The sequence below is a fragment of the Mytilus trossulus genome, chromosome 6 (assembly GCF_036588685.1).
Source record: "Mytilus trossulus isolate FHL-02 chromosome 6, PNRI_Mtr1.1.1.hap1, whole genome shotgun sequence".
Lineage (NCBI taxonomy): Eukaryota > Metazoa > Mollusca > Bivalvia > Mytilida > Mytilidae > Mytilus > Mytilus trossulus.
In genome coordinates, this window is record NC_086378.1 from 77,186,286 (window position 1) to 77,206,495 (window position 20,210).

At 32.5% G+C, this 20,210-nt stretch overlaps 1 protein-coding gene across 4 annotated transcripts; it reads right to left on the reverse strand.

Annotated features, from left to right (window-relative positions):
• Positions 1 to 1,467: 1,467 nt before the first annotated feature.
• LOC134721899 (uncharacterized) lies at positions 1,468 to 7,103 on the reverse strand. Of its 4 annotated transcripts, none has more exons than XM_063585174.1 (4): positions 7,002 to 7,103; positions 6,171 to 6,286; positions 5,019 to 5,069; positions 1,468 to 3,039 (listed from the first exon to the last, which is right to left on the reverse strand). In XM_063585174.1, the coding sequence occupies exons 2-4, from the start codon at positions 6,261 to 6,263 to the stop codon at positions 1,819 to 1,821; spliced, it is 1,365 nt and encodes a 454-aa protein (XP_063441244.1). In that variant the 5' UTR covers positions 6,264 to 6,286; positions 7,002 to 7,103; the 3' UTR covers positions 1,468 to 1,818. The 4 variants fall into 4 exon arrangements, with proteins under 4 accessions (XP_063441244.1, XP_063441245.1, XP_063441247.1 ...); XM_063585175.1 differs by lacking the exon at positions 7,002 to 7,103 and adding an exon at positions 6,891 to 6,999; XM_063585177.1 differs by lacking the exon at positions 5,019 to 5,069.
• Positions 7,104 to 20,210: the final 13,107 nt, after the last annotated feature.

The following is a 20,210-nucleotide window of genomic DNA, read 5'->3' on the forward strand; positions in this document are numbered from 1 at the left end:
GATTGATTTCTTGTTTTACTTCGTTTGAATTTTAAAAGTGTAAGATATATTGATTTCTTGTCCAAAAATACCGTATGTTGCACTTATAAACATTTCTTCCAGTTTTTAAAACATGCTAAATGTTTATAATTACATGATTGTGTAAATTTACATTCAAACATTAGATGAATTGCATTTATTTCCTCATAACAATTATGTAGAAATAGTGGTGAGCAACAGTGATCAACAGTTTTCTCACTTGTTTTAACTGGTCGGCAGATATCCAAACTCAAACACCTGATTTTCGTTTTGAAGATTGTCTTCATGACTGTTTTCATATTCATTTTCAAAATCCTGTAGCATTTCTTCAACAAGTTCATTCTCCTAGAAGTTACATACTTTCCGTCAGATTTACCGTTGTCCCATTGAAAAGTCGCCATTTGAAATTTTAACATTGCAAAATCTGGTCAAAGGGACGTAATTCGTACAAAACGTCGCAATATTTCGCGGAATCCGCTAGACGGCGTTCATTTACTGTTACTTGACCTTAATTCTCTCTAGATTTTTTCATACATGTAACGTTTACACCTTTCTGTCGAAACACTTAAGATTTTCTTACCCAGGAATAGATTAACTTAGCTTAATTAAGCAAAACGTTTCTGAATTTTGATTACTCGATGCTCTTTAACTTCGTATATTTTACATGTTTAACTCTTTAATTTGAGCGTCTGTAGCCTTTTGTAGACGAAACGCTCGTACGATATTGATGATGAGTTTATTGATAAGGATAAGGCAATACAAATATTTTGGAGATTTCAAATATTATGGAGGATCAGGTCCTTAAATCTGTCAACTAACATGTACAGGACGAGTTCAATTGAACCTCGCGAGTTACATTGTACCTCTACTTACTCGGGTTTCAACAATCCGAGCTTACTTAAACCGCTCGAGGCAAACCCTCGAACCATGATTCCAACCCTCACCAAGCCAGCTTTAAACTCGAGAAACTCTTGAATGACGTCAAACCAATGAGATTATTTCATTCTTGTTTTCTTGGTCAGAACCTTACCTAGAGTTGTTTCGAATAGCAACTCTTACTCGCGTTCCCTTGATACTCTTGCCGGAAACTCTGTAGTCGATTCTAGAGTTTCAAGTGAACTCGAACACACACTGTACTTATCTTTCAGTCCCGATCTCGAACGATTAGGCCTCTAATCTAAATCTGTCCAATATCATACTGTACTGGCAATTTGGGTCAGCGTTTTTCAAAATATCAAGACGGATTAGGTTTGAAATATTATCAAACGGTATAGCCCGATTAGATGGGCAATGGACATATTGTTATTTTAAGTATGTTTGCTGTTCTTGTTTTTGACTTTTTGACTGATATTTGGAACCCTCGGGTTCTATCCATCACAGCTGCAGACTATAATATTGTACTTTTTATAACCTACATAAACTGTATTGATCTAGTAAGTAAAACAAATATATATGGAGATAACTTTTATTACGTGGCAATTTAAATTTCTAGTATAAAATTTGAAAAAAAGACTACCTGTCTACAGTCTCTTTATTTTACACTTAACATTAAATGTCCCTAAACTGTCTTTCTATGGCGCACAATACAGCCCTTGGTCTTTGTGTGCTAGGGAAAACATCGAGATACTGACATTATAAGAACTATACATATCTCAAACATTCTTACATCTTTCAAATTTGCAATAAGACGTAAAGGTCTTGCATATAATTTAAAAATGTAAAAATTTCGAAAGAGAATGATGTTTCGTATCCACTCCTTCGCGTCACACACATATAAGTAGAAGAAACATCTATTCAAATTCAATCTCTTTCGTCGTAAGTAGGCACCAATCTTTTTAGATAGTATTTCTTAAAAATGCCTGCTTTCTTCAGAGTCTCTTTGTTTTGTTTTATAATGTCTGCCTGGGATCTTTTAACAATTTTGTGCTTTACCTCCACGTTATTATTTTGATTGTTTTTCTTTTTCATCAATTCCAATTTTATCTTTCTGTCTAGTTTTTCTTTTCTTAATCGGAGTACTTCCACCATTTCATGTTGCCGTTTGCAAAACTTAGCGACTTGTGGTCGTTTCATTAAAACCACTTCTTTTGCCACAGTAAAGTTAAACTCATAAGGGAGACAATCTAAATTTCCGGTTTGAAAATATATAAAATCTTGTTGGAGATCGTTCAGCACGTGTTCATTGTATTTTGGATCGGACAAGTTTGTATTCCATTTTTCTGCTGTCCATGAACCTAAATCTACAGTTTGGTGTATAGCTGTTATTACATCAGAGGAATCTATTGCAGTGTGATTGAATTCGATTGCATTTATTAAAATCCAATTGTCTATTCTCTGTTTTCCCACGACAATTGGTGGCAGCATATCCCACGTATAGTACGAGTCAGTAATGAAGTAATCTTGACCCATCGGTGAATGGCGCTTAGAATGATCCAATTGTATTTGTTTTATTTTCTCGGTAGACGAAAAATCTTTCGTTGTAATATTGTCAACGTCATAACGAGAACCCGATATAAATATTTCATTTTGTTTTTCAACAAATGGTCTGTATTTTTCCATAAGATTTAAAGTCTGAACTAAGTCGTCGTTAAAAAGAATATCTGCGTTAGCATATCCAACATACTTAGACCGGAAGTGTCTACTAATAGCTGAAAAGAAACTTTTTATAACCGGAAACCCTTCCGACATGACATCAACAACGGGCAGCACAACCCACCCATTATCCTCAAACGTTCTTTTTACTTCAGTATATTTAGATTCTAGAAAGAGTACGGGTAACACATCTGATCCCAAACTCTTCCAATTATCCCTAGTATTGTTATAAACAATTTCTCGATGACTTGAAGGAACAAATGTTGTACACAAAACCAGAAGCCATGTTTTTGTATTATCTTCCCTCGTCTCTCGGTGAACATGTCCAGTGGTAAATATATAGATCACAACTAATAATGGTAATGACAAAATCCAAAATGCTTTATTGATGGAAAGAAGTATTCTGGCCACTCTTTGAAATGCGTACACCTACAACAACAAAAATAGTAAAGTTATATCAATTAGTAACATTTTATTTAGTAACCTATATAGATATAGGAAGATGTGGTGTGAGTGCCACTGAGACAACTCTCCATCCAAATAACAATTTAAAAAGTAAACCATTATAGGTTAAAGTACGGCCTTCAACACGATGCCTTGGCTCACACCGAACAACAAGCTATAAAGGGCCCCAAAATTACTAGTGTAAAACCATTCAAACGGGAAAACCAACGGTCTAATCTATATAAACAAAACGAGAAACGAGAAACACGTATATATTACATAAACAAACGACAACTACTGTACATCAGATTCCTTGATTACTATTTGATAGTCGATATTTATATAATTTAACAACATTAAACGGTAAGGATACAGGATCTCTGTATAGATCGAGCTAATAACCGACTCTGATTTTGAACGGATTATTTATCAGGTTTCGTACATTGGGAATCTTTTCTAAATTGATTTAGCATGATAGAAAGATTTCAGTTATTACAGACACGGGATAGCGATCATGTTGTGCTATATGTGTGAAATATACACACCGTGAAGGGGCTAAAGCATATTCCCGTGCAAAAAGGGAAAATTAACAATTGGTAACGAAAACCGTCTCTTTTGTCGTGAATTTTTGTATACAGTTTTCTTTTTTTGATATATTAATATCTAAAAAACAAAAAAAATATCGCCGTAAACTCAGTAAAATAAGGAAATTTTAAAAGCAAAATGTCATCAAGGTAATGTTTTAAAATTTATTGATAAGTAATTCATACTGATCTTTACTGAGTGTGGCCATACACTGTGGTTCATAACAATACAGTATCAATAGGTACCAGGATTATAATCTGTTATTAAAGGGGAGCAATTGGTGCATCTACTAATACCTACAATCTGTCAATTCATTTTATTGCCTAGACGTACACAAGTGTTTCCAAGAAGAATATTCAAAGCTTTAATTATCTTATCATAATTCCAGTAAGTATATCTAGCATTTATACCTTCTTTTTTTTTATTACAGAATGAGTCTTTATATGAGTTGCAGTAAATACATTTGCAACTATATTTTTCAAAGGACTATCTAATGCAATACAATGATTTCTCTTCTGTTTGATGATAGTGTGTAAAAGTGTAAAGATAGTGTATAGAGTCAAAAAATCATAACTGTCAACTGAATAGAACAGATCATCACGAAATGTATCAAATTGAAATATCCAAGGAGTGTTTCACACTTCAAAAATACCGAATTCAATTACATATATTTTCATATGCATTATTACAAAACATGATAACTAGTTCTTTAAGGGAACTAGTAAACAGTACAGCTTATGTTTGCAATTGTATTGCTTATACCGACTCTAAATAAAGCTTCATGTCTTACGTCTAACATAGTGCGGAGACTCAATATAAGTATTACACTAGCAGACTGTAGGTTCACAACACTGGGTAATATTACACTAGCAGACTGTGGGTTCACAACACTGGGTAATATTACACTAGCAGACTGTGGGTTCACAACACTGGGTAAGAGCATAGTTACATTACTTAATATGCATATAAGTACTATATATAATCATAAGAAGGCATATCTTGAACTATCCAAAGTCATAGATAAAAGTATGTTTTTAAATATTTTTACACATCAAAGATTCACTTGTAATCTAATTTTTCATTTCAAAAAAAAATTAAGCACGCTTTAGTACTATTCCAATTATAAATATACGATGCAAAAAGTTAGTACTGCCATTATTTGATAAAACTTTTACACACGCATATAAGGTTACTGAGGAACGAGGAATTTAGTGATGATACTTTAAAATGACAGATGTTACCTTGTATATGGCACTTTTTGTAATGACACAAAGAACAATAAACAATTTGAATCAAATACAGACGCAACAATGAGGTGGGGGAGCAGAAATGCCCTGGAAGGTATGCCCTTCCTTCATCATGCACGTTATGATACTTACCGAGTGTAATCTTTTATATCGTTTTGACTTTCTAACTGTTGGTGGAATATGCTGTGAAAACATGTATCCATTTTAAAGAAATTGAAATAATTTTAAAAGTAAATATTTTAAAGGACTTACGTTAACATGGATATTTTCTTAATTTACGAACTCTTTAAACAATATCAACGTAAAAATTATGCGATATTTTGAGAGTTTAAATTTCAACAGGTGCAGCCACTCTTCAAACCACTTTTATATTTGATGTGGTTTGACACACCTATCCACAAAAGCCCAAATGAAAAAGATGTGAGAAACAACATTTTATTTGTACATCCTTCGACAATGAGCAAAACCAGTAACGTATAGTAAACTAAAAAAGGGCATGGAATAACAAAATATGTTAAACTTAAATGAGAAAAATCTATTAAAATATAAAAATATTTACTTAAGGTTGTCAGTAAATTGTGATACGAAACCCTTGTCGTAATGATTTATAAATTATACGAAGACTGTCTTATTTAAAATCGTAGATGTCACACAAGCAGACTGTGTACCACTTAAATCCCTATTTGTAATAATGTTATCCTATAAATTTTGTATGCACAACCTTCATGCAGTCTTTCGTAGCGATTTAGCAGTGACACTAAATATCACGCGATTAACAGCAAAAAAAAAGGCAATAACAGAGATAGTGCTCGCATCAAAGTATAAAGGGAGTAAAAACAGCAATAAATATCGCAGCCATTCAAATATATTTAGGAATATTGTTATTGAGATATTGTTTTTTGACACAGAAAGTTATAAACAAAAAGTATTAGAGATCTTATATTCTCTCGGGGAAAATGAGGAGAGATGTCTAAAAACCTTCTGCATAACTACTGAAAATATTTTATCAATAGTTGAGATGACCACGTGACAATATGTTCTTGAAGCTGAAGGTATAATATCATTTGGTCTGCAAATTCGACAAAAACAAAGGTTGTCACAGTCATTTTGATATTACTTCACCTTTATAAGATTGATTGATCACTGTTTGTTTACCGTTCAGTGACAAATAGTTCAGGTATGATCAATACGATATCCTCAAAAGATTAAATCACTAAAATACACAATTATAGTTATGTTCGCGATGCAACATAAATTATGATTTACATAAATACAATAACCTACCCTCTTTTCTTTTGACATAAGTTTATTTTCCATTAATTTGCGTATCATTTTCTTGACTATAAAGATACCAACGTGTAAGTAATGTTTCTTCATTCACATACTAGTGTACTACGAGCCTGAAAAATAAATGTATAAATGATATATGGAAATTCTAAAATTATTTAACTGTCGTCGTTCTATATGCTGTTAAATTTTATAAATATAAGCAAGAACTAGTATGTGCATTATATTTTTGAAAAAGTGTACACGAAAATTACCGAGAAAACATTTTTTAAAAGTATTGCATTCCAAAGCTAGATTAACCTTCATCGAGAACACCTAAATTTTAAAATTTGAAATTTAAGGATGTACATATAAAAATTTGTACATATTTTTTTGCACATAAACTATACAAATGTCCCGTTTATAAATCCTTAGTTCTGGTAAACAGATGATTGAGTAATATTTCCACAACGAAAGTATAATTCATTGTGAGATAGTTAAAATGATACAAGTATTAAAATCAATTTTCTTTTTAAGAATGTTCGATAACATGGAAGAAAGAACTGTCACATGAACTCCTAGTAGTTGTCTTATTGCCATATAAATACCACATATTCTTTATATTGTAGGATATAAAAAAAACTTGATCACATATACGTTTGTATTTCAATCACATCACAATAACCGGCAACATTTAGAGTATCAAAACTAAGACATTTTATTTGTTTAACTACTTACTAGACTTCAAGAAGAAAATATGGTTCAAGCAAAACGACCATCATAGTTTACACATTAATAAAACGAATCGAACGTACAGAAAACAAAAAATAAGTTCAATGAAACACCCACCGTATGTATATATATGTTCCGTCTTTCTCAAACATACGTGTTTACTTAAGTGCTTAGATGTCATGAATAATAAAAATCCGGTAGCTTATTGAGATTTTGTCGTGCATGCATACTTATTTATAAAGTCCGGTTACACAAAAGATCGGTCACTGTTCTATAATATATCCTGTGTCACAGTGTAGGAGTATTCAATGATATAAGTTGCTTAATAAAAAGGGGGGGGGGGGTGCATTAACGATATTTAGTTATAGTTTTATGAACGGCATCGGGGAACTGAAGGTCTCAAATCACATTTAGTAAGATGCATGGATCTTGGCTGTATACCAGCTTTGATTATTTGTAATATCTTCAATTTTTCACTTATTCTTACAACATTTGTATAAACTTCAAGATTATAAAAAAACGGTTTTTTTCTAAAGTGAACATTGATTGGTTAAATATTTCTCAGTGTGTTTGAATTTGTTTGATAGCCTTTTGGTCATGACTGTTTGTCTCTAATATTTAATTAACTGTGCATTTGTATTCAGATATCGCGATCAAATTTATTCGTTCTTTGTGTAATGATACGTTTTTTGATTGAGTTAAGTCTGCTAATTGATATTTTATCGTATGTTTTTATATGTTGTGATGTTATGCTATTGTTTCAGAAAAAGGGAGAAGGTTTGGGCCCATTAAAACGTTTAATCCCGCTGCAAATGTTTGCACCTGTCCTAAGTCAGGAATCTGATGTACAGTAGTTGTCGTTTGTTTATGTAATATATACGTGTTTCTCGTTTCTCGTTTTGTTTATATAGATTAGACCGTTGGTTTTCCCGTTTGAATGGTTTTACACTAGTAATTTTGGGGCCCTTTATAGCTTGTTGTTCGGTGTGAGCCAAGGCTCCGTGTTGAAGGCCGTACTTTAACCTATAATGGTTTAATTTTTAAATTGTTATTTGGATGGAGAGTTGTCTCATTGGCACTCACACCACATCTTCCTATATCTATATAAACTGTATACCGGTTTGGAGTCATTTTGGCCGCACTTCGATAAAGCTGCTTAACATGTTTGCTTGATGTACGAATGTAGCTGTGCAGTATTATGAATGCATCGATGGAAAGCAGATCTTTATTCTTCTTGAAATACAGAAAAGAGTCTTCACAAAGATAAGGTCGTTAGTTTTCTCATTTGAATTGTTTTACATTGTCATTTCGGGACCTTTTATATCCGACTACGCGGAATATGCTTTGCTCATTGTTGAAGACCGTATGGTGACCTATAGTTGTAAATTTTTGTGTCATTTTGTTCTCTTCTGGAGAGTTGTCTCATTTGCAATCGTATATACCACAACTTCTTTTTTTATAATTATGGAACGCTAACACGCTATTAACGATTCAAGATTACATAGTAGAACGACACTTGTGTAGAACGACATTCTATGAATTTATTATTCTACAACGAACCTTTCGGAGTGAACCTTATGTTTTATAGCGAATTTCGTGGATCTGATTATCTTAGACGAATCGTTTGGAGTGAATATTTACGGTATTATCGTATGACAAACCACCTGAAATGAACATCATGTTGTCGCTTATAGTAGACATGATTTTCTAAAACGAATTATTTGGAACGAACATTTTTGCATTATCGAACCTCTTTGGTTAGAACAAATCCCTTTGAGTGAATATGATCCCTTTGAAGTAGACATGATGTTCTTAAACAAGTCACTTAGAGCGAAACATGAGTTATATCATCGAACCGTTTGGTGTGGGACAAACCCCTCTGATTGAACATGGTATCAATATTATCATTTCTTCAGTACATTTAGTTTTTAATTGCAAAAAAACATAGTCATTGTTTATACTGATACAAAAGTACACATTATACTGCAGTGGCGGATTCAGAAATTTTCATAAGTGGGGGCCCACTGACTGACCTCAGAGGGGGCCCGCTACCGTCACGCTTCAGTGATTCCCTTTATAAGCAACCAAATTTTTTCCAAAAAAGGGGGAGCAGGGTCCCCTGTCCCCCCTAAATACGCCTCTGTACTGCACACTAGATAGTTTTCAGTGTATGCAGGGTTTGGTAAACACTGGTTTGACTGTTTATAAGAGATCGTTGAAGCTGAATGCAACTCTCGAATACATGCAATGACCGCGTGCTTCTTTTCCTCCGTTTATTTCCGTCTTTTCACAATACGGAACTGACTTATTTTATAATTTGACTAGTGATACATGTACATAATGTTAAACTTGGTATATAATCTTCAATACGTGTAGACGAGTACGTATTTCCGTCTTAAAATTTTACATATCTTTATTCCTAATAAGAGATCGTTAGCGATATAAAGAAAAAGGAAATAACGGGGGTCTGTTCAATTTTAGTCGGTTTAAAAGGGTATACAGAATCTTCTCATTAGAAGGGTAAAATTGAAGAGTCAATTAATTTTAAACTAAACATGCTAAAATAACACTTAATCAAATACGACTTTCTGACTGACTTGAAAATATTTTCAGAGAATGCTGAAGAATTGAATAATTTATGATTCTTAGATAAAAACTACAATTTTGATAGATTTTATTTCATGAATTGACATAATTAAGATAAAAACGGGGAGAAAAGGACATACTCAATCAAATCAAATATTTTATAGAAAGTTATGCTTTTTATTGTATCTTAGAGTTATAGAAATATTTTTTTTCTTTTTATTATGATCTTATTTACTAATATTGCAGTTTTCTGGTATTAACTCTGTGTTGAAACAAATACAAATTGTGACTTGGATGGAGAGTTGTCTCGTTGGCACTCATACCACACCTTCTTATATCTATTTACATAGAAAAGTGGATCGTCCTGTTTATTTTTCATATTTTTACAATAATATTTTGGAGAAAAAGTATTATCAACATTACCGTTTCAATTTTTTATATTCTTCCTACTGAATTACATGTGTATTAAAGTAAGCAGATGTGGCATGACTGCCATTGAGACAATTATGAGCTCCCACTTGTCAAATTAGTGAATACAGGCAATTAAACATATCACTGAAGGGTCTTTAAAAAAGATGAAAAAACGTATAGTCGGCTATAAAAGGCACCGACATGTAAAAATGTTAATCAATTCAAACGAGAAAAGCTAATTAATGGTTTAGAACCAACGGCAACCTCTGAACAACAAGCTACTGAAATTTGATAGGCACACTGTGTGTGATTTCTTAACAATCCTCTTTATATTGGAAAGTGATGTTACAACAAATACGATTTGTCTGTAAGACAAGACTACTTCGAAAGCAGAGTAGTATACCTAACCTAATACTTATTACATGGTTTAGATAACCAAAGATATTACCTTTACCTACACGCTCAATGCACTTTGCTGTGAACAGTTAAATCCTCTGCATTTGTTTGCACCGGTTTTTAGTAAGGAACCTGTTGTTAAGTGGTTGTCGTTCACTGTGTTGATGGGGTTCATAATTGTTTCTAATTTCTTGTTTTTTAATTTTGATTATACCGTTGGTTTTCCTGTTTGAATGGTTTTACATTGGTCACTTTTGAGGCCCTGTCATTTGAAAGTTAATAAATAAAGGATATAAAGTAGAAAAAATTAATGGTCCATGCGTGTTTTAGAGATATATAAGCCATTGAAAAGTTGGCGGGAAATAATTCTCTCTAAATTTTTCATGTATTTAACAATGTCCGACATTTTTCCTTTCAAAAGTTATGAAAACAAACCAAGGATTTTATATGAATTTCAAATAGGGTCTTTTAGTTTATTTTTAATTTTAGTTTCTTGTGTACAATTTTGAGTTTAGTATGAGGTTCATAATAACTGAACTAGTATATATATTTGTTTAGAGGCCAGCTGAAGGACCCCTCCGGGTTCGGGAATTTTTCGTAGCATTGAAGACATGTTGATGACCTTCTGCTGTTGTCTGTTTTATGGTCGGGTTGTTGTCATTCTCAATTTTATTTTAAACTATATGTACATTTTTTTTTTATAATCAATGTATGAATAGGAAAGTAAGGGTTAGCGGGGAAATTATTTTAATGGCACTACATGGATAAAACCAGAAGATATTGAACATCTGGCAAAAATTCAAAAACAAGAGGTGCAAACATCCTAAACAGCCAAAACAAGAACAAACTGTAAAAATCAGTTGCAATTATCCTATTAATAGCTTAAAAGATAGACAAAAACTACCAAATAAAAAACAGTAGACACAAATCACTGATAAAAGAGTACTCGCAGTTATTGAGCGTTAGTTGAAAGCCAATTATTACTGATAAATAAATCATATTTTCCAAGACAAAGTTATTAATCAGTACACATCCAATGAACTTAGGATAAAGACGCCAAAACCCACGACCTTGTGCAATCCCATATTCAGAAATTAATGCGATTTTTTTTTTATTATTACGAAAAATGCGACAGAGTTGTAAAAAATTAAACTCGCATTGACATAATCGTAAAAATTAAAATCGCATCGTAGTCTAAAATGTCAAAAACGCAATAATAAATGCACGCAATAATTTCTGAATTTACGGTATAAGTTAACAGTAACATTTGAATGTAGGATCACGAGTTTGCATACAGTAGTATATATCATTATCACTGAACTAGTATATATTTGTTTAGGGGCCAGCTGAAGGACGCCTCCGGGTGCGGGAATTTCTCGCTACATTGAAGACCTGTTGGTGACCTTCTGCTGTTGTTTTTTTTATTTGGTCGGGTTGTTGTCTCTTTGACACATTCCCCATTTCCATTCTCAATTTTATTCAGTAAAAGTTGCAAAAATTACGCATCGTTCGTCAGTGTTAAGTTTAAACATAAAATACGTATGTACTATCATGTTCCCTGTTTTTAAAACCATGTGAACATGATTTAGCAAATGCAATTATATTTACGTTTCTTACTGAATACAATAAAACGCGAACACATTGTTGTAGTCCGATATTACTCTGACGTCCAACGGCGGTTTCGCCAGACAAGCTGGGGCCGTGGGACGACAGAGCTCGTCCCGTATCAAAAAATGGATATTTGCCCACCCAAAATAGATGCGCTGCGTCGGCATCGATTCCGCCATTTTGCCTTTAATTTTCAAAGATTATCACGTGACCACGAGAAAACAGTGATGATTTATGCAAATGACCATAATATAACACCTCGTTCATTTACGATGCAATTTATCTTAATGTCCGAGAGCCGATCTCCTGTAAAGGAGGTGAAAAATCGTGGTTAGCTACTAAATGTTAAACATTGATCTCCTATAATGGAGGTGAAAAAATATAAGTATTTGCATATTTTGAGTCTCGAGACCACGAACTCTCTCGTAACTTGACGTCCATTTGAAAGTGAAAGTCAAAACGCCGAAATCGATGGGTCTCTGTGAAAACTATTAAAATATGGCAAAATAAAGGTTGGCAGGTAGGTGAATCTTACATAAATGAAGAGATACATGAAAAAGGAACAGATTGATGCCCGATTTATATAATTCCATGGCCGTAAGTCGACACCAGAAGCGACGAAGCAGCGCATCTATTTTGGGTGGGCAAATATCCACTTTTAGATACGGGACGAGCTCTGACGTCCCACGGCCCATGCTTGTATGGCAAAACAGCCGTTGGACGTCAGAGTAATTAAAATTAGAAGTCTCAATTAACACAAAAGAATCTGCATAGCAGAATCCTGCACGTGTTCTGTAACAAAAAATCTACAAAATAAAAACAACATATTAAAATAGTTATACTTAAACAATATGAAAACAAAATATATAAATATTTTTAAAATTTCAACTTTTAACTATGAAACGTTTGCTGGTTTTGTCACTCCCCAATCCTCGATAACTCAAAATTCGTGCAGTTAACGTATACACTAACCGTCAAACCGAATTTTAACAATTGATACACAACCTATGTACACTATCATTGCGCAAATCTCCCACTCATCACGAATAACGCACATTATTATCAATTGAGATATCAAAATAAGGCAACCTCATCATAAACTTTTGATTACTATGGCAGTATTTTACTCTGAGTATATGTATACAGACAAACCTGTGCACATAGAGAAGTTTTTAGTCTTGGCAGGAACTGAATGATTGAATTACAAATGTATTTTAAAGAGGCACTAGCTGTTAAATTCATGTTCACTGATTTGACTCAAATTCTTATATTTGTATTTTTAACATTTCTCTTACCTATCGATCGTCTTTATGAACGCTGATAGAAATTTAAAATTTCCAATTACGGCGCAAAAATTACAAAGATATGCCAAATGAAAATAGTTATATTCGATGTGAACTGGCACAACTCTAAATTTCCGAAGGTTGTGACATTTTAGATGTTATAACTGCATTGAGGACAGTCCTCAAACTAAAAAATCAAAAATGTCCTAACCGATCCAAGTTGGTATAACATTTTAAATTTGACAACGGTAGGACAATTGCAACAGAAACTACATATTTAAGCCTCCCAAACGAATAGCAGTCTAATAATGATTAGAAAAATAAGTTTTATCTAATGAGGTAAACTAATTGAACGTGGCTACGTACTTATAAATCCATCCCGAATGAATGGAGCCCTGTAACTTAAACTGGTATTTAAAAAAAATCGATCTGTCAAAGCCAGTTCTAAAGCCGGAGTTACTGGAAACATGTGATGACAGGAAAATAAGGGACTCGTTCTAAGTTTGGATATATATATAAAAAAAATATGAACGAGTCTAAATTGAAAACTACGTTCAACCCTATGATTGCGTTGGATAAAAATAGCAATTCCTATACGTGTGCATGTAAAACAAATTTCGTTGTAGAAGGGTCTAAAAACAGCACAAACAACATTTTCAAAAAGACCAAAAAAGTGAAAAAAAGTATATTTTAACAAAACGTATTTGACTAACAGGTCGAACAACTGATGTTCTTTCACTCTACTGACTGCCATTGGCGATTGCCAAATAAAATTGATCACAAGATGTAACACAATGGATCTTAATTTAAATTTAATACTAAACAGGAATATTTTTTTTTTAACTTTGGGCCACGATGTTATGCCACAAACATACGGTGTCAATATTTTTTGTACACCAGATCCGGATTTTGACATTAAATGTCTCTTCAGTGATGTTAGGGATCGAAATTGTATTTGAAAGGCCATATAAAAAGTCCTCTCATTTTTAGAAAAAAGTACCCTCATTTTTAGATAAACTCTTAACTTTTAAGAGTCAATATAGGATGAACGGATCGTATAAACCAGAGGGAAAATATGACACAAGCCTAAACGAAAAAATATAAACGAGTCTAAATTGAAAACTACGTTCAAACCTATGATTGCGTTGGATAAAACCGCAATTTTATACGTGTGCATGTAAAACAAATTTCGTTGTAGAAGGGTCTAAAAACAGCACAAACAACATTTTCCAAAAGACCAAAAAAGTTTTAAAAAAAAGTATATTAATAAATATATATAGATTAAAACTGACGTGGAAAGGTAACACATGCCCACCAAAAGCTCTTTTATTGAGAGCCCAGGTGGTCGTGTGGTCTAGCGGGACGGCTGCAGTGCAGGCGATTTGGTGTCACGATATCACAGTAGCATGGGTTCGAATCCTGGCGAGGGAAGAACCAAAAATTTGCGAAAGCAAATTTACAGATCTAACATTGTTGGGTTGATGTTTAGACGAGTTGCATAAATATATATATATATATATATAGATTAAGCTTTATATTTTAATAGCTCTGTTTAATTTTATATTATAGATTAAAAATATATGTTTATCATCGTTTTTACCTGTAAAAGAATTATGTTTCGTGGGTCAAATCAGTCAATCAAATGATTTGTTTCAGTTTCAATGTTGACATTCTTTTCCTTTAAATAACTTTACACGGACAAATCATGGATTATCCATCACTAGCTAAGGGTCTTAATTGAAGTTCAAACGAATACGGATTCAATGAGTTCGAATTATTCACTTATTCATCATCAATGTTTAATAGCTTATTTGGACAAAAATTGAACCGTACTGCCTGCTTAAAGCAAATTTACTTTCACTATTTCACTTTCATTAAATTAAAGGATTAACAATAACAATCAGATTTTAGATTTTTTTTATCTATCTCATAGCTAGTGCCACTTCAAATTTCGGAAAATTATAAGTTTCATGATTTTGCCTTTTCAATATTTTCATTCCTGCAGAAGGTGCCAAAAATAAACTAAGTTTGGAAAGAGGTTTGAGAAGTTCTCCTCATATAGAAATGAGAGTATAATGATCCAAAGAATTACAGAGGTATAACTATTACCAGTAATTTAGGCTGGTGTATAGCTATTGTTGACATTTCACCTATTATGACTGCATGTTTTGTTCACACAGCGTTGTCAATATAAACGGAATTTTATGCTACTGTCATACAAATGACAGGTTTAAGGTATTCGGCCCATAATAGGCCAATATACAACAAGCAAAATAATTTACATTTTTATCAAGGATTGTCTAAGCGTTCTTACTATGAAAAAAAAATCCGCAAACTATTTCAGGTTAACAGCAGAGCTGGGTTACAGTGCCCCCTTTTTTGTCCTCAAATGCCAAATAAGGGGTTTAAATAGCAAGTAATTTAAAAAAAAAATCTATATAGTATAATTTACTAATCTATCTTTTAAAAGGAACCTTACATGTAACCTTGTAAAATTGAACATAAAAAATAAATTGTATTTTTGCTATTCTATTTTTAGAACTGTGTTATTGTTACTAATTATAGAAAAAGGAGAAAAGTCTAAAAATTGTCAATTTTATATCTTCACTAGTTCAAAAGTGAATATTTTAGCAGAGCATTAAAAAATGACATTTAAATTAACTTTACATATTGTTCCATCCTAAAAAAAAATTTGGAAACTTTAACCGTACCAATTTTGAGAAATTTTGATTAAGAATGTCAAGGTCACAGTTCGTAAATGGAGACTTGGTATCCCTGTTCTGATGTTTTTTGGTATAATTTATGTGAATATTTAGCAAAACTAACTATACTTCATATAATCTTATTATAAGAATAAAATATGATATTTATGACATATAAAGTTCAAAAGGTCAAAGGTCAAGGTCATTTTTTGGAGCTAAAATGAACAAAAATCTTCTTTTTTGCTAAATTTTCAAAAGTGTATCTACCTATTGGTCCCATAATCTTCACAACCTTTGTAAATAAAGACCATTTGATGATATTCAAAAGATCATGGTTTAGTTTCAACATTTAGGGGTCAACAGGTCAAAAGGTCAGGTAATTTTAGGAGCTAAAATTAGACAATGACCTTCTTTCTTGCTCAATTTTCTATAGTAAACTTACCTTTATGTACCATAATCTTTCATTTCATTTGTTAATTATGATAACTTTATGATATGCATTAGATATAAGATTAACTTCAACCTTGAGGTGAAAAGGTTAAAGGTCAAGGTAATTTTAGGACCTGAAATCTGAAAATTCTCTCGTTTTTGCTCATATTTCAATAGTATATAATAAAAAGAAGATGTGGTATGATTGCCAATGAGACAACTCTCTACAAGAGACCAAAATGATACAGAAATTAACAGTTATAGGTAACTGTAGTGTACAGCCTTCAACAATGAGCAAAGCCTATACCGCATAGTCAGCTATAAAAGGCCCAAAATGACAATGTAAAACAATTCAAAGGAGAAAATTCACGTCCTTATTTAAAAAAAAATGATAAAAAAACAAATATTTTACACACAAACAAACCACAACCACTGAATAACAGACTCCTGACTTGGGACAGACACATACATACATAATGTGGAGGGTTTAAAAATGATGGAAAATATTTATGATTTTGCTACATTTCTTCGATTTTGTCCAATGTGCAACACCAGACATCATATATAATATGACAGCATTAGGGGTTCAGACTGAGGATGCATTGTCTTATATTTCACACCAGCATTTACTAGAGCTTATTAAAAAATACCCCATCATTCCTGTTCAACATTGAACTCAGTTAGGTTACTTGTCTGCCATGAAATATTTCAGAAAGTATTTATCCTACTTCATGCACATCTTCTTCAATGATATAAATAAACTCTATACATGTAACATTTCAATATTTATTTGTACATTATCATGAAAGTATAACATGGTCATGATGGTTCAAAAGATACAAATAAGTATTATTATATCTATATATACAATGTACAATCAATATTACATCTTTTGTATATTAACATTGATCAATAAACGATGACAATGAGATCAGGATCAATCATATACGTAATGCAGCAACAACTTTTCTCTTTAGTCTAAGGTTGGTCAAATCCCACACAATTCCTGTTATGTCTTCATCACCTCATGGTATTGGAGCTTTAAGTACCACACTATATCAATACTGGCTGCCAGTTTCATATTCTATCTCATATTCTATGAGAGATAACCGAGCTGGAAGTAAAAAAGTAAATTCATTACAAATTAATTAAAACTTTCAAATTTAGCATTCTGAAGAAGAAAATTATCACTATACTAAGTATATGGTTGAAAGCAATCTGACTACTAAATGTGTTTATGTGTTACTATACTGAGGGATGTTCCAGAAATAAATGTAAAGGGGAGAGGGGGTCAGAAGACACTTTTTATTTCACCCCCACCATGCATATTCTTTCATTTGCCATTTCAGTGCCTTTTATAGCTGAATATGCGGTATGGGCTTTGCTCATTGTTGAATCTTTGGCAATCATACGACATCTTCTTTTGTATATAAAAAGGGGTTATAAAAAAAGATTGTAAAGTTCTATATTTCTTCTTTTTTTTTTATTAGAAGTCATTGACTTTCAAATATACACTACAGTTCAGGTGGATTTTGCTTTGTCCACCCGTCCACAGTGGGAGTGGGCAAACTTTCTAGCTTGTCAACTCTGCCCACCCATAGGAGTGGCCATGCAATATCTTTTGTTTTATCAAAAGACTTGCAAGTGCAATCAATTGAAAAAAAGCAGATAAGTATTCGATATCAATATTTTAACAAAAAAGATATTATAGCTGGAGTGGGCCGGTGGAAAAAGCAAAATCCACCCAGGTTGTTGTGTAGCACTGTTCAAACATAATTGATTAAACATTAGCTAACAAACTCAATCAGTTGTTTCAAAGTCCATTACAATGAAGGATGTAGATGTATTCATAGGTCCCTCAACATTTGAAAATGTCTGCTTTGGTGTGGTATTTGGTATCTGGTGGATATATCTGCATCTTGATCTCACAGGCTAATTTCTACAAGAAGCAAATTATAGTTTAACGAATATGTAAACAGCAGAGTAATCTGAGTCCACTTAGTAATAGGCATTTTTAGTTTGATAATGGGTAATTTTTTTAATAAAGTTCAATCTAGTTATCCCTGCCACATTCTGTATGTGCCCAGTGATATTGTTGGCTTTTTTCAAAACTACCTCTACCCTTTTTTATTGGGAAAATATGCGTCATTTTCATCAAATTGGGAAATTTCTAAATTAACCCAAAATTTGAATGAAACTTCAATTTACAGACCCTCTTTCAAGAGTCTACCCTTGCTACAGTTATATTGCCATGCATATAAAATTAGAAACTTAAAAGCCTTAAGCTTAAAGGTATCTGGAATAAAGACAATAATGCAATATCCCGAATTTATTGACCTTATAATCAAGTATATGTTCCCATGAAAGAAAACCGACAAGTACGAACATCTGGCCTTGCAATGGGAAAATCAAAAGCACAGACACATCCAACGAATGGTTAACAACTGTCATATTCACAAGAAAATACCTGTACCAAGACATGGCAATATAACTGTTTATGGTTTTTAAAGTTTTTATATTTTCCTTTGAATGTCATGTGATTTCCTTTGACAAGGAGCCCGTTCTATGTCTCTTGTTTGGCCTGCTGGCAATACCGTTATTTTCTTTTGAGAGTGCATTTCCTCAGTTGTGTTTGTAAAAGAGGATTCTGGTTTTTACAGTTTACCTTCCATAATCAATTTGTCTCGTCTTAGACAAACTCTTTCACATTTCTTAATTGCGTCTTTCATTACAGGATATAATTTTCTTTTCCGTTCTTCTATTTCACTTTCTCGTTATTTTTCTCTATAAATAGCAATTTTGGTAAATCATATAGAAAAACTATTTGCATATCTAGTAAACTATGTGAATATAAAGTAAACTATTTGCAAATCAAGTAAAGCTTAACTATGTATATATCAAGTAAACTATCCGATATCAAGTAAACTTTGTGCATATATAGAAAAAGTATGTGCATATATAAACATATATACAAACCCCGCCACATTATTTATGTATGTACCTTTCCCAAGTCAGGAGCCTGTTATTCAGTGGTTGTCGTTTGTTTATGTGTTACATATTTGTTTTTCGTTCATTTTTTTACATAAATAAGGCCGTTGGTTTTCTCGTTTGAATTGTTTTACATTGTCTTATCGGGGCCTTTTATAGCTGACTATATGCGGTATGGGCTTTGCTAATTGTTGAAGGCCGTACGGTGACCTATAATTGTTAATGTATGTGTCATTTTGGTCTTTTGTGGATAGTTGTCTCATTGGCAATCATACCACATCTTCTTTTTTATATATGTTCACATAAGTCAGATACGGCGTTCTAAAGTATTGACTTAAATGAACAATAGACATCTGTATACACACAATAACTAATTTAAACTGTGTAACTGAGTGGAGCGTATCAAATGAAACTCGCGTGTGTGTTTATTCTGCTATTTCCTGCAGAATGGAATAAAATGCACATAAAAATCCAGGTAAGATTTTAATTTTTTAAAACATAACCTACATAAAACTTTTATATATCTATAGGTCCTACCATGCCATAAAATTTTCATTCAAAGATGCGACAGTTTGTCTGTACTCATATAGTAGATTGTGTATAGAAATACGGTCATATTTTCCAATTCCCTTTGATGAATCTTAAGTCAGCCATTATTACTCACTTAGTTTTTCTGTTGTTTTATTTTTTCAAGTTAAAAGTCAAATTTGAGCAATAGATTGATTTGTTTTATATATATATATTTGCAAACAAAGGACTTCATTAGAAATAAGCTATACTATAAAAGCTTTTATGTAATATATCAGGTCTTTTTAAGCACTGTTTTTAGAATATATTATGATACTATTTTAAAAGTATGTATATGCATAATATAATATGTCTTATGATGCGAATTTTTGTATATGATCTTTTTGATGAAACTT